Source organism: Kogia breviceps, chromosome 3 (genome assembly GCF_026419965.1).
Source record: "Kogia breviceps isolate mKogBre1 chromosome 3, mKogBre1 haplotype 1, whole genome shotgun sequence".
Taxonomy (NCBI): Eukaryota; Metazoa; Chordata; class Mammalia; order Artiodactyla; family Physeteridae; genus Kogia; species Kogia breviceps.
Window position 1 is genome coordinate 173,441,665 of NC_081312.1, and position 14,547 is coordinate 173,456,211.

The window sequence follows — 14,547 nt, forward strand, 5'->3', positions numbered from 1 at the left end:
AAGGGCATAACTACAATTCTCCCCTGATGGATGGGGAACTGAGGCACTAATAAGAATACTGCTCAAAGCCATATAGCTATTTAGTGGGGGAGGTGGAATTCTAGCCCAGTCTGGCTCTAGAAGCTGTACTTTTTAAACCAATATGCTGTTTTCCTTCCTTTCTTTGTATTTACTCCTTTAAAATAAGGTTAACTCTGCGAAATAAGGTGTAAACTTACTGAAAGGGCTGGAAAGGGTTAACGCTGAAGCACTTCCGCGAGCTGAAAAAACAAAAACAAACCAGCCAGCGAAAGCCTGTTAAAGCCCCCGTAGGAAATTCAGTGGGCCTCCTGTTTCTTTAAACTCTCGCCTTCGCTCCCGCTGACACTTTACAAAGCCGCAGCGGCGGGTCCAAGCTGCCGCGCGCCACCTTCCTCCACCCGCCCGGCGGGCCGGGGGTCCGAAGGGGCTTCGTCAGGGTCAGTAAGCGAATACGGGCTCAGGTTTGCTTTCTTCACACCCCAGCCGCCGCCGCACACGCCCTCCCGGGCATGGCGAACTGTAATTAACCCTGTAGCGCCCAGGAAGACCCCAGCGGTGGCGAGCGCCCGCAGGGTCGGCCGCTGGGCCGCGATTCCCCGCAGGCGGGCGCGAAGGCGGCCCAGGGCCAGGTGGGTGCGGGCACCGCTGGTCCGACCTCCAGGGGTGCGAGCCGGGTGCGGGCATGGCGCCCGGGCAGCGCAGAGGTGCCGTCCGGCGCTCCCCTCCTAGCTTGGTTTTCTCGCCTCCTCTCCCGGCGCGCCAGGCCGCCGGCTGCCGGGGGCACGCCGGGCTGGAGTTGCCGTCTCACTCCCCCTTGCTTTGCTCCCCCGGTTTAATCTCTCGGCGACTCCTCTGCCAGCCCCGAGGAAAGTGCAGCCATTGGACAGGTCGGTGCTAGCTGCCGGTTTCGGGGAGGAAGGTGGGAGACGCCTGGAGGAGCAAGGGGGAGGGAAGCGGGGCGGGGGGGAGGATGCAGCGGCAGATCTGGCAAATTGCGAGCTGCCTTCCCTCCCCGAAGTGTGGAGCTGGAGTGCGGGGGAGCGCGGCGGCGGCGGCGGCGCCTCCTCCGCCACCAAACTCCGGGGCTCGGCGGGGCTTGGGGCCACCTCCTCCTTAGCCAGGAGGAACCCTCTCCCGATAGGTTTCAGCCTGACTTTTCCCTCCCCATTTCTTTCTTCTTCCTCTCTCTCTCTCTCCTCTCTTTTCCCCAATACATTTTTGCTGCCTTCGGACCTCAGACTGCTGCAGCCCGAGCCTTCCCAGGGCTCAGCTCTTTGGGGCTGCTCATCCCTCCGGCGGCGAGCAAGGACGCGCGCCCAGCGTCGGGGCGAAGAAAAGAAGAAAAACTTGTCGGAGGGGTTTCGCCATCCCACAGTAACCCCCTTCCCGCAACCTTCCGCGGGGGCCGCCCCAGGACCGGGGAAAGTTCCTGACGAGCCGACAGCCCTCTTGGATTTGGACAGGCACCCGCGCTGGCTGAGGAATTAGATCTGTTTTGAACCCAGTGGAGCGCACCGCGGGGGCTCGGAAGTCACCGTCTGCGGGCACCGGGGTGGCGCTGCTTGTGCGGAACGGAGAGTTTGCCAGCCCCAGCTCAAGTGGCCTTTCGTTTCCGCAACTGTTGTGTGTCTGGGGTGAGGGCTGCGAGTGTCGTGGCAAGTTGTGAAGAGGGACCTGGAGGTCCGGAGAGGACTGCGCTCCCCTCGCACTCCCTTCTTCCTCTTCCCGGCTCCCGGGTGCGAAGTCCCAGAGAAATTTACGAAGGCCTCCGCATCCCGCCGAGACCAGTCCTCAGCGTTCAGCCCCGTTGTCCCCCTTCCCAGCGGGAGCCCCGGGGCACAGGGTGCCGGAGAAGTACTGGCGGGGAAGGGGAGGGAGGTCGCGGCAGCGGCATGGCGAGGTTTCCGAGGGCCGACCTGGCTGCTGCAGGAGTTGTGTTACTTTGCCACTTTTTAATGGACCGGTGTCAGCTCGCTGAAGGGAAGCCTGGAAGCCAAGTCAATGGTAAGATGCACTTTCGCTTCTTGCTTTTTGTGCCCAGCTGAAGACCTTTCTGGCACCCCGTTGTCAACCCACTCCCTCCCCACCTATGCCCTTGGCAAAGTTATTGCAATTGCATTTCGACTAAACTTGGGCTTCTCAAATGGGCAGAAGAATGTTGGCTGGATGCGTAGGGTGGTAGGGACTGGGGGTTATCTTGAGGATTTACCGCTTGCTTCACCTGAGCGGCCGGCAGGGAGTGGTACTGACTCCCCGGACGCGCCCAGAGAGGGCTCTGGTGTTGAAGCAAACCTTCCGCGGATACCTCGCCCAGGAGCTGGCAGCCTGGGCTGTGTCCTTCCCGGCTCCTTCTCCTTCCCTGTGCTGGGGTCAACTAAGGGAGTGCGTGAAGGAGGCGGTAGGTGGTGGACGTGGTGGCAGCCGGGGATTGCCGAGCTCCCCTATGCTGGAGAAAATTCCCTGGGGCCGCACCTTCCTCTCCCCAGGCGACCCGCACCTCAGCTCCCTCTAGCTGTCTGGGGCTGAGCGGGCGCTGGAAGTGGGGCGGGCTGGGTGCGGTGGGACGCAGAGAAAGGAAGGAGGTGGCAGAGGTGGGGCGGGCGCCCCTCTGGAGACCAACCACTGGCCCCATTGTCCTCCTCCGGCAGGCTTCGCAGACGGGCCTGCACGTGCAGGGCCTCCTCCGAGTGGCCTGATGTTGCCCCCACCCCGCACGTTCCCAGGGGTGGCTGCTCTAGCCAGGTGCGCGTCCCTCCGGAGCCGCGCCCCGCGGGGCGAGCGCGGAGCCGGCGACGCCGCCCTGGGCGCGCCGGCTCCTCCTGGCGAGGCGCTGCTGAGCCGGAGGTCCAGCTGCCTTCCGGACCCTGCCCACTGTGAACCGGGTGCCTGCTCCCCATTTCTGCCCCTCGGGAAGAAATGGATAGACTTCGAGGGGAGGTGAATGAGCAAAAACACTTACAGGGAAAAGGAAAAGGAAATAAAACCTTGCTGATGAGGCTAATCAAGGTTTTGTTTTGTTCTGTTTTAATCCCGAGGAGGGGAAACGGTAAGTGATTCCTCAGGAAGTATACTGGCGTCCGCAAATGTCAAACCTGCCAGTCGCAGATGGAAGGCTAGGGAGAGCACCTGGGGATTCCAGGTGAGGTGAATCTTGAAGGGAAGTCCTTGAACGAAGTGTTACCGAGCTGAGACAGCCGAAACACTGTGTCTGCCCCTGGTGTAAATTCTTATGGAGAAAGCACAGATTCTGACTCTGCTCCAATTTATGATTGGAGGGTGTGTGTGTGTGTGTGTGTGTGTGTTGGGGGACGGGGGGAGGGCAACAAGATGACAACACTTTTAAAGCTGTGAATAAAACGCAAGTTTCCTGGATGTTGATTTGTCTTTATCACATATAATGGTTCTGCATAGATGGGCATAGGTTGTTCTTGACTAGGTATTATTTATATCAATAGATCATACCCTCTGTGTATTTCTCGGATACATTTCATTGGTAAAAAATAATAAGACTTTTACTCGTCTGGGAAGCTGCCCATTTATTTTTAAAAGTGCAACAGTAGTTTTCATGGGCATCTTCATGAAATAAATAAATGCTTAAAGAAAGCATTTCCAAAGGAGGTTAGAGAGGTGTGTGTGCCAAAAATGCATCTCAGGTTGTTTATTTGAAAACCTCTTCGGCACTGGGAGTAAAGAATGCATTTACAGTAAAAAAAGGTCAGCAAATGTTTGTTTTTTTCCTGAACTTTTTTTCATTAATGTTACTGAGAAAAGAACAATACATACAATAAGTTTACTATTCTGAGTTCTCAAACTGAGGATAAAATTTACTCCACTCTAAAATTGAACAGATAGTTAAAAGCTTTTGCTTTGGGGGATATGAAATACATAAATTGTTCAACATAGATCTGCAGGTATTATGAACCAATATTTCTGGTGGAAAACTAGAAGCCCACATCTTCTACAGGATTGAGTAAAAAAGGAATAGTTTTATATTTCTCAGCAAATTTTTTGAGATTTATTACAAAACAAAGTAACTTCTTTCCTGGATATCAGTCTGCATTAATTTTATTAAATAATCTTGGAATTGAGTGGTTAGCCTACTGTAATACCTAAAATACAGCAATGAAATGGAAGAAAAAATATAGTTTCCTTTGTAAAATAGTCTAGCTAAAAAGTTCAATACAGGAAATTTTTTAAAAGTCCGACAGTCTTGGAATTCGGCATGTAGCAATCAGGATTTTTTTACAGACATTTTGGCGGGGGGTGGGGGCAGGGGAGTCTGATTTCATAAAGGACATTTTTTATGCATTCCTTTAGAAATGCTGCAGTTGACTCTGTTGCCACCAGAGGGCAGAGAAAGCACTAATTTCCTTCGCATTCTCTCCCAAACCTGAGATGAGTGATCCTCAATATTTTGTCTTTCCTATGTGCAGTATTTTTTGATATTTCAACTTAACATTCGTAAATGAGTGGCAATTTAAAACAATGAGAGTTTATTATATTTCCCATTTTCGTTGAAATTAAATATTTATTCATTTAATATTTATATAGTACTCCCTACATGTAGACTTACACCTTGAATACATTCGTGTGGTGTAATAAGTACAGTGGAAAACCTCAAGTACTCTCTTTCGCATCACTGTTGGCAATTATTAACACGTTGTGGAATTTCCAAGAATATACTTTAAAATTATCTCTCTTGTGATTAAAAGTTCATTATATAGTGAATTTTCTTTTAGGATTGAATGTATTCTATGTATGTCTGAAAAGTATTTGCCCACACTAAATAGTATACCTCAACCAATGTTTAGAGACAGATCAGCTTACAATAATGTTAAATTTTATAAATCTCAAATCATTTCCATATTGTTATACATTCATCTTTATATCCTGAACTGATTGCAAAACAGTTTAGTAACAATGTCAAAGGAGAAAGATGCAGTAATATCTTGTAGAATTCTAAAATTTAAATCAGGAAAAAAGGCCTAAAATATGTAGTTATATTTTGGCCTGATTATTGCTCTTAAATGTGATTTAATGCAACGGGGAAGTTCCTTACCACTATAGAGAGAGCAATAATAGTTTAGGACCCCAAGGAATTTTCACTTTTTAAACTTTCTAGTATTTCTGTGTTTTAGAAACAAGTAGTTTATTTTTAGCAGATCGTTTACATTTAGTTGTTTTTCTAGTTGGATGTTTTCCTATTATTTTCTGCTTTCATTAGAGTTAAACAACTTAGTTTGAAATATTACTAATTTGTGGCGTTTGCTATAACAGTTGAGACATACTGTCACTGGTATAAATTTTCTAACTATATGCAGACATACCTGGAGCAAAAGATTAAGACAGAGGGTTAATTTAAGTGAATATCTCTATAAAATGGACATGGGTCAGATTATTAGAAAATCACAGTTTTTTTAAAAATCAATGACTCTTGACTGCATACAGAAAGTTTTTAAATATAAAATGTGAGAGCCTCTTTTCTTTAGAGGATAGATAGAAGTTGAAGGCTGAGGTTGGATAAATTTGGAATGAGACATAACTGTGACGTAGAACATTTAACTCAGAAATAAGGTTTGAAATTCATGGATGTTTGCAGAGGGATTTGGGATTATTACAATTAGGACAATTTGTGCATTTCTTAAGTTTGATCTTTAGAAACAGGTTCTTATCAAGGAGAATGTGCCTGAGTAAAACTTAGGAATGGAAAATACTAATTTGCTTCCCCACAGATTTCTTGTCTGCAAGAATCAGATACTTTCATGCAGATATGTAGATACTACGGATTCTTTGCAATAGTTTTGGTCTCAGTTTTTTGCTTCCTAAAAGGCATCTCTTATTGTAGAAACAGTACGTTTATGAAGATGAATGAATTGGTCAACTGTGACCACGAAATCTAAAGTCTTGTGTTGGTTCCCCACTACATTCAGTACCGTCTCTTTCCCATGGCCATAATTACCGTGAGGCTTCACCCTCCCCTGCGTGTTTGTAACAGTCTAGCCAAGTGAGGCTCCTTGATGTTCCCAGAGTAGGTACCAGGTGCTACCACCTCCATGTCATTCCTCCTGCTCTTCCTTCCCTAACCCATCTCCACCCATCCACCTTCTACGTTTTCTTACAGGCTTATCTCCAGTGACACCGTTCACAAAAGGATGAGGTGTCTCAGAACCCTCCGAGAACTCTAGGCCTTTTTTAAGGCACTTGTTTGACTCTGCTTGGTATCGTAGGACTTTGTTTCCTTCTCATTTCGACATCTCTTTTTCATATATGCTTTTTTTTTTCTTTTGTGGTATGCGGGCCTCACTGTTGTGGCCTCTCCCGTTGCGGAACACAGGCTCCGGACGCGCAGGCTCAGCGGCCATGGCTCACGGGCCCAGCCGCTCCGCGGCACGTGGGATCCTCCCGGACCGGGGCACGAACCCGCGTCCCCTGCATCGGCAGGCGGACCCTCAACCACTGCGCCACCAGGGAAGCCCTCATATATGCTTTTAGACCGTATCAGGCTCTGTGGTCATTCACTTGTGAATCCCCTGTGGCATCTACTACACAGGCATGCAATAAATAGTTGTCGAACTGACTGAACCGACTGCAATTGCAGTTCAAGCTGGACTGTTGACTAGACTGTCACCTTGGGAGACTTTCATACTTCTTGCTCTATTTATGACTTTCTTCCATAAGGAAGATGGGAATGAAAATACAGTGGGCTTCAGAGAACAATAGTTTAAAATGAGAGAATAGGATCCAGAGGTCTGTCATAATGGTTCTGCTGGATGATATTGACCTTAAACCTTCTGTTAATGGATAGAACTTTCAAAAAGTTCATTCTGCCATTCTGCTATACTACTGGTTTCTGACTGTATTTTCAGAAACCAGAAGTATAGTTCTTAATCTAATACCTTAAAGTACAGTGTGTGTATATATATGTATACCTGTGTATGTATACATAATATGTATATATAGTGGTGGTGCTCTACTTTCAGTGGAGACGAACACTATTAAATAAGTTTAGTTCTTTGTGAAATTACTTTTGAACTGAACTGTGCTTAGGCCTCATGCCATTAACCTACACTGAAGGTGGCTTTAAAAATATAGTCTCCTAAAACTTGTTATGGTGGCTGTTATTGGGGGAGGTGGTATGGTGCAATGCATTGCACGGTATCTGCTCCCCAAGTAACAGAGAGAGACAGACAGACACAGAGAGAAAGATCTTGGGTCTTAATAACAGATATAGTTGGTCTTCTTCTGCACTGGTTTGTTTGCGTCTTCTGGACATTATAAATAGTGACCAGAAACATTACTTTTAAAAAATGTGGGGCTTCCCTGGTGGCGCAGTGGTTGAGAGTCCGCCTGCCGATGCAGGGGACACGGGTTTGTGCCCCGGTCCGGGAAGATCCCACATGCTGTGGAGTGGCTGGGCCCGTGAGCCATGGCCACTGAGCCTGTGTGTCCGGAGCCTGTGCTCCGCAACCGGAGAGGCCACAACAGTGAGAGGCCCGCGTACCGCAAAAAAAAAAAAAAAAAAAAAAAAAAAAAAATGTGGTTTTTTTGAAAGCTCAGAGCATAATTTGTGGTCCACATCCAACAAGTATATAAACCTTCTGGCCTGCATTTTTTGTACTGGTTCACCTGGGTCTTCATCTTATCTTTCCTACTCTCATTTAGCTTTGTCCAGCCTTTCTCTCTTAAAATCTTGTATTTGTTGTAGAGATGGGAAATAAGTAAATAAAAAGCAGTCACCATAATACCTAAGGTTGTATATTACAAAGTTGCTTTTCTGCTTTCTTTTAATCTGACTAACTCCAGTCCTTTGCCTTCATTCCGAGCACATATTTATATTTCGCAAAGCTTTAATTTATCTCTTTGCAGTATTCCACTCTGAGAAGTCTTTCTTCTTCATGAGGTTCACACAGGATGTCTTCCCTCACTCTCCTCCAGACAGTGATTCTGTTCAACTGAGGCAGCTGCTGCAGAATGACAGACTAAGTAGTGATGCTTTTACTGAGACAGTTTCTCCCACAATTTATTGTGTCATATATTGCCTGGCCCAATGAACAGAATAATATCTGAGGAAAGAATAGAATATAAAGTATTCTACATTGTATCGTAACCAGACTTTGAACCCATTGCATATTTTTTCTTTGGTTTGTTTTTGTTTTGCCCTCTTTAATTAAAAAGGTGGTAAGATATGGATTGATGGTACAGATATGAGTATTTAAATAGAATTAGAGGTCTTGTCAGGAGCCTGTTAAACATTGTAGGTCTGCGGCTTCCCTGGTGGTGCAGTGGTTGCGAGTCCGCCTGCCGATGCAGGGGAGGTGGGTTCATGCCCCGGTCCGGGAAGATCCCACATGCCGCGGAGCGGCTGGGCCCGTGAGCCATGGCCGCTGAGCCTGCACGTCCGGAGCCTGTGCTCCGCAACGGGAGAAGCCACAGCGGTGAGAGGCCCGCGTACCACCGCCCCCCCCCCCCCCGCCAAAAAAAAAAAATTGTAGATCTGAACATGGGGTCAGAAACTGTGTGACCTTCCTTGAAATACAGACTTGTAATCCCTTCCTCCAGAGGCCAGCCAAACACATCTAAGCACTTACTAGTGCCTACTCGCCTTTCCTTTCCAAATTAAAATCAGCTGTGCTCACTGTTTCTGCTTCAGGCATTATAGTAGAAAATGGCCAGTGATTTTGTCAAGAGAGGGTCATAAAGGCAGCGATGCAGGATGACTTCCATTTTACTTTTCTGGAATCTTATGACTTAGTTCCTCCCTCTTCCTCCACCTATTATTTTTCACTCATTAACTGGAAGATTTCCCTAGAATACATATTACTCAAGGTCTCATCCTGCTTAGCTGATTGAGGCTATGAGACTATAGAGAGACTAATGAGAATTTGCCCTGCGGATAAACTGCATACGAATCAGAATATTTAAAAGCCAATTTTCTACCTATTCTACATTTTCTGCATATTCAGTTTTCTACATTTTCTACATATTGGAGTGTTCAGTGATAGGAGAAGTCTACATAAAACTGATAAGTTCTCTCTCAGCTTGCTGCTTGGTAAGTACGCCTGGTTTATTTACATGAGGATAATGTGTTCTTTGGTCCAGGTGGAATATGGAACGTTCAACATGCAATGATGTTTTTTATTTTTTTTATTTTTATTTTTATTTTTTTTTTGTGGTATGCGGGCCTCTCACTGTTGTGGCCTCTCCCGTTGCGGGGCACAGGCTCCGGATGCGCAGGCCCAGCGGCCATGGCTCACGGGCCCAGCCGCTCCGCGGCATGTGGGATCTTCCCGGACCGGGGCACGAACCCGTATCCCCTGCATTGGCAGGCGGATTCTCAACCACTGCGCCACCAGGGAAGCCCAAATGATGTTTTTTAGATAGTAATAATATCCTTCTGTGTTTATATGTATCTGTTTGTAGCAGTAGCTCCCAACTTTTTCTCTCTGAAACCATAATTTGGACCCAATAAAATATTTATTTCCCTAAACCCTAAAAGGGAAGTAAGACAGGCAGAATTTATCATTATACAATGTGGAATTCATAAGTAATAATGATTTTCAAGATGTAAAGTAGTCCTGTAGGGGCATTTAGGGTATAGCTCATGCTAAGTCTGTATACATTAACATACATATTTGCATAATTCTCTCCAAGATACAGCTTAGACTGCAGCTACCACTCACCCCATGAACCTGATTGTTCAATTGGTGTATTTTTGTTTGTTTGTTTAAAAGAGCCCATTGACCTTACTGCAGGCACAGCAGTATCTGACTTCTTTTGGTTGCCCCCTCCCCCTCTGTTGTTATCCATTTCCTTCAATACATTGAAAAAGGATCTATGAAGAAATTACATCAGTGTAATCTGCATTGCAAAATATTCATGAAAAAGTGTATATGAAGTAATTTTTGCTATACTAACTCATATTTTAAGTGCACATGGGTTCCTGATAGTTAAATGAATCCTGTTCTGAACTTTTGATTAAAAAACCCTCTTATTTTGCTAGTCCATAGTTTTATGTTTAAAATTAGCTATAGTGACTACATATACATACTTCTTTCAAGAATTATATCATCTGATATTAGCTATTTAATTTATTTAAGTGAAGTATAGTTGACTGTTATTAGCTATTTTAATTGTGACTTTTTAGTATTTATATTTCCTGGGACTATACACCTATAATTACTCTTTTTTTTTTTTTGGTAATTTAGTTTAATATTTATATTTCCTGGGACTATACACCTATAATTACTCTTTTTTTTTCCACAATTGGTTTATCCAATCTTCCATCAACAAAAAAAAAAGTACTTTTTAAAAAATGGAATAGTGACATGTTATTTTTACTCCAGTTTTATTGAGATATAATTGATATATAGCACAGTGTAAGTTTAAGTTGTATAGCGTAATGAGTTGACTTCCGTACATCATGCAATGATGACCACGGTAAGTTTGGAGAACATCCATCATCTCATATAGATACAAAATAAAAGACAAAGTAAAAAACCTTTTTCCTTGTGATGAGAACTCATGATTTACTCTCTTCAGAACTTTCACATATAATGCACAGTAATGTTAATTATGTTTACCATGTTGTATATTACATCCCTACTACTTATGTATCTTACAACTGGAATTTGTACCTTTTAACCACCTTTGTCACCATACAAAGATGTTACATTATTATTGGCTATGTTCCCCAAACTGTACATTTCATCCCTGTGACTCATTCATTTTGTTAACTGGAAGTTTGTACCTCTTAATTTCCCTCGCCTGTCAGTGCCGTTTTGAACATTGGTGCTGTAAATATCCTTGCATACATCTCTTCATGTTCATATGTAGGACTTCTATTTAGAGGTAGAATTCATGGGTTATTGGGGCTGTGAATGTTCTGCTTTAAAATATAAAACCTGGGATAAGCCCTGGTAGATCTTCCAAGCTAAAGTACTTCAAAGATAAAGGCATGTGGGACCCTGATAATTATCCCTGTGCAGATATCACAGTCTTAATTACTTTAGCTTATAACAAGTCTTTATGTCTGGTGGGACAAAGCTGCCCTCCTTCTTCTTCATCTTCAGAAGTGTCTTGGCTATTCTACAAGGCTCTTTGCTTTTCCATCTCTATTTTAGAATAAACTTTTCAGGTTTCGCTAAAAACTCTGTTGAACTTTTGATTGAAATCACATTATATCTCAGGGTCATTTGGTAAAGATTTCAATTTCTAAACAACTTGGAGATGATGTAATTTCTTTTCTACAACAGCTAAAAGCCAGAACGTACAAGTACCACTGCGCTTCATAACAAATTGTTAATAGTGGTTTTTTGGCAAGTGACCTTTTTTCGTTGAAATGATGTCCTTAGATTGAGTGCTAGTGCTGTTTTCCTGATCACATCATGATACTAACCGTACATCTCATTGTTTCTTAGGAAATAAGAGGGGAAAACCATAGGTTAATTACAATGAACAACTCAACTAAGGAAAAGAATGTTAATTCCTAACTTCTTAGAAACTACCACAAATGAGAGGTGGTTGCCAGGCAAATAAACATGGAAATGACAGTTTTACAGGGTCATTCTAGTAACCTGTCTCTGGACCAGCATAGCAGTACCAAGCAAGACTTTAAATTTGCTGCTTCGTAAGAATCAGCTCTGATGAGAATGGTGAAATCCTCTGGATTTAGGATTCTTCTTCATGTTTGCTCTTTAGCTAATTCATATCAATTCCATGGCCGATTTACATTGAACGAGAGTACACTTTACAAATTGCTACCATTTAAAGATAATAGATTTATGATCTTATTTAGACTGTAGGCATTTATAAATTAAAGGTTTGTAATTTGCTTGATTTGAAATTCCTAACTTCATCTCCATCTCAGCACAGTTTATAACTGGCCATTGCTCTGAACTCATGCATACTGATTTGGATATTTTTTAATCAGGAATAAATGGACAAGCCAGGCAGGCTGTTTCATTTCTTTGTTATTTAACCTTCATTATCTTTTTAAACATCTGTGTTCATTTCAGATATTTTTAAAAACAAGCATGATTCAAAGTCGTTTGCAGATGATAGTCTCATTGTCTGGACATTGCAAAACAGCTTTACGCAGGAAGCCAGATTTGTGCAATCTCAGTTTTGTCAAGCTGTTTTTAGAAGAGCCGTTTGTAAAATAGGCACAGCCGATAAGAAGCTGATTTTTCTAAAACCAAGCACTGATGTTTGACTTGAGACTGCCTTTCTGTATCCCCAGTTCCCTTATCCTTGCTCTGGCAGGCACCATCATTTCTAGCCTAGTTCCTTTCAATAGCTTCCCACCTTCCCTCCAACGGAGTCCTGCTGGAATCCATTCTTCATTCCATGGCCTGAAAGATCTTTCTGAAATGAAAATCTGTGTCACTCCTCTGCTGAAAATACCTTCCTGTCTTCCTAAGGGTCTTGCCCTAGAGGTCAAAGCCCTCAGTAACCTGATCCTGGTTTACCTCTCCAGGTTCAAATGCATCACTTCCTCTGTTCTACTCTCCCAGGTTTCCCCATACTCTCTTTCCCCAAGACACTGCACACGCCATTCCCTCTCCTTGGAGCACCCTTTCCTCCTCTTCTTGGCTATTTGTCCTTCAGGTCTCAGCTTCATCTTGATTTTCAGCATTATTGAATCACTTCTCGGTGTTTCTCTGCCAGGTCCAAGTCTGAGATGAGTATCTTGCCAAAGTGCACTCTACACCTCCTCATCCTGTCACTTACCATCAGTGGTGTAACAGGCCGTGCCTGCACTTGACTGTGAGCTGCCCAAGACAACAGGCTGTATGGGACTGATCACCACTGCATCACTAGCTCCGAATATAGGAAGCCCTCTTTGAAAATCTGTAGAATGGAGGAGTCTGGTTAGTGTTGCACTTTGTATGATGGTACTACATTTGTTCAGATTTATCGCTCAGACGAAGAGTTTTGTTTGTACCTTATTTCTACATATTTCTTGGGGCAGAATTTCTCAGTCATAATTTCTTTAACATGATACCTGGGATTTAAATACCCATGATTAAAATGTATAGAGAAACCACAGAGATTGAGTGACTTCAGAGTAGGGGAATTTGTGACATGCGTTTGTGAAGAACTGAGAATTCATTTACAAATGATGGTTTAAGAATGATCAAGTCACATAGTAAGCTGGGAAGAACAGAGAAAGGGATACTTTAATGACTTGAATTGTCTGATAAAGTATTAAAATACATTCATTTGTTTCCTTGGAGAGAATGCCATAGTTAAAAAGAAGATAAACAATGAATGAAATAGAAATTTGCATGAACAGCTTTCCAGGTATTTCAAAGCTGAAGATGCAAACTGGGAAATGTTCCCTGAAATTAGATACTTACAAGAGTTCCAGATACAAACCGTTGGGCGGCCTTTGACATTTTTTCACTGAAAGAGTCTTAAAGGTCTCTTAATACTGCATACATCATTGCTTTTGTTAGGTCATTAATCTGTACTCAGAGAATGTGAGTTAGCTCATTGATGTGAGTTAAGTCTTTCTGAGGTCTTGAACATGACCTACTTGCTGAAGTTTTGGTCAGAATTTTTCATATACTCAACAACTTGTATTTGTTACTCTCAAAGCACATTTTTCTTACCTTGCCTTTTTATTTTTTGCTTTTCTAGAAACTCTCTCCCAAGTTCTTCCTATATTCCACACTAATTTTATGGAGTGAACATCTGACAGTTTTATCTGCTCTGTATCTCTTACCCCCTTCTTCTGGTAACAGTACCTTCTCATTATTTGGGAGTGTGTTCAGTCTTTTAGAAACAGCACCTCACCATCATTTAGGAACGTCATCTCTCTGACTCTACGTTGTTCACCTGGGCCTTTTATCATAATGTCATGCTTCTCCAGACAGTTCAGCATGTGTCTCAAAGGTGGATACTCATAATAACCTTTCATCTTGGACCTCAGGCCAATTAATTCTTGCCTAAATGTTATCTACACGTTCTAGAAGAGAGAGGGTCTTTTAAAAAATATTATTCTGGGGGTTGCTGCATTGGGAAGATATACATCTAAAGCCATCTATAGATAGTCTTAGACTTTCTGACAGCATAAGTCAGAAAATTACTGTTTTTAGTTGAGATGTATTACTTGCCACTGAAAGAGTCTTGTTTTCAATTATATTGTCAAAGTTTTCAATTATATTGTTATGTGAATAATTATTTGATTGAGGACTATTTCTCCTACTAGATTGTAAACTCTGTGAGGGTAGGAGCCCAGTTTGTTTTACTTTTTTGTTTTCTTTTCAGAGTGTTTGCAATACAGCAGGTACTTGATAAATATTTGTTAAATGAAATTTTTGAGTAAGTTCATTTGGAAGTGTCCTCTCAGTGACCGTTAAAATAATTCAGTGCTTAGACATTAGGTGAGATTTACCAGGTGAGTCAAAAGTTGCGACTGCAATCGATTTTTCCCTGTTGGTTTTCTTAAGTAATTCTTTGTCCTTTTCTCATTTTACAAATTAAATTCTCTTACCTGGGTCTTATTTTTCTACTCTTTCTTCA

At 43.3% G+C, this 14,547-nt stretch overlaps 1 protein-coding gene across 4 annotated transcripts in view; it reads left to right on the forward strand.

Moving 5' to 3' along the window:
• The first annotated feature begins 304 nt into the window (after positions 1-304).
• PLXDC2 (plexin domain containing 2) overlaps positions 305-14,547 on the forward strand; it is a 434,034-nt gene continuing 419,791 nt past the window's right edge. Inside the window, exons 1-2 of one of the 4 annotated variants that reach the window (XM_067030372.1) lie at positions 305-908; positions 1,260-2,025. In XM_067030372.1, coding sequence (XP_066886473.1) covers positions 1,914-2,025 — 112 coding nt within the window. In that variant the 5' untranslated portion in view covers positions 305-908; positions 1,260-1,913. Of the gene's footprint in view, positions 909-1,010; positions 2,026-14,547 lie in introns of those variants that run through there. The other 3 variants (XM_067030371.1, XM_067030373.1, XM_059056083.2) reach the window with 3 other exon arrangements.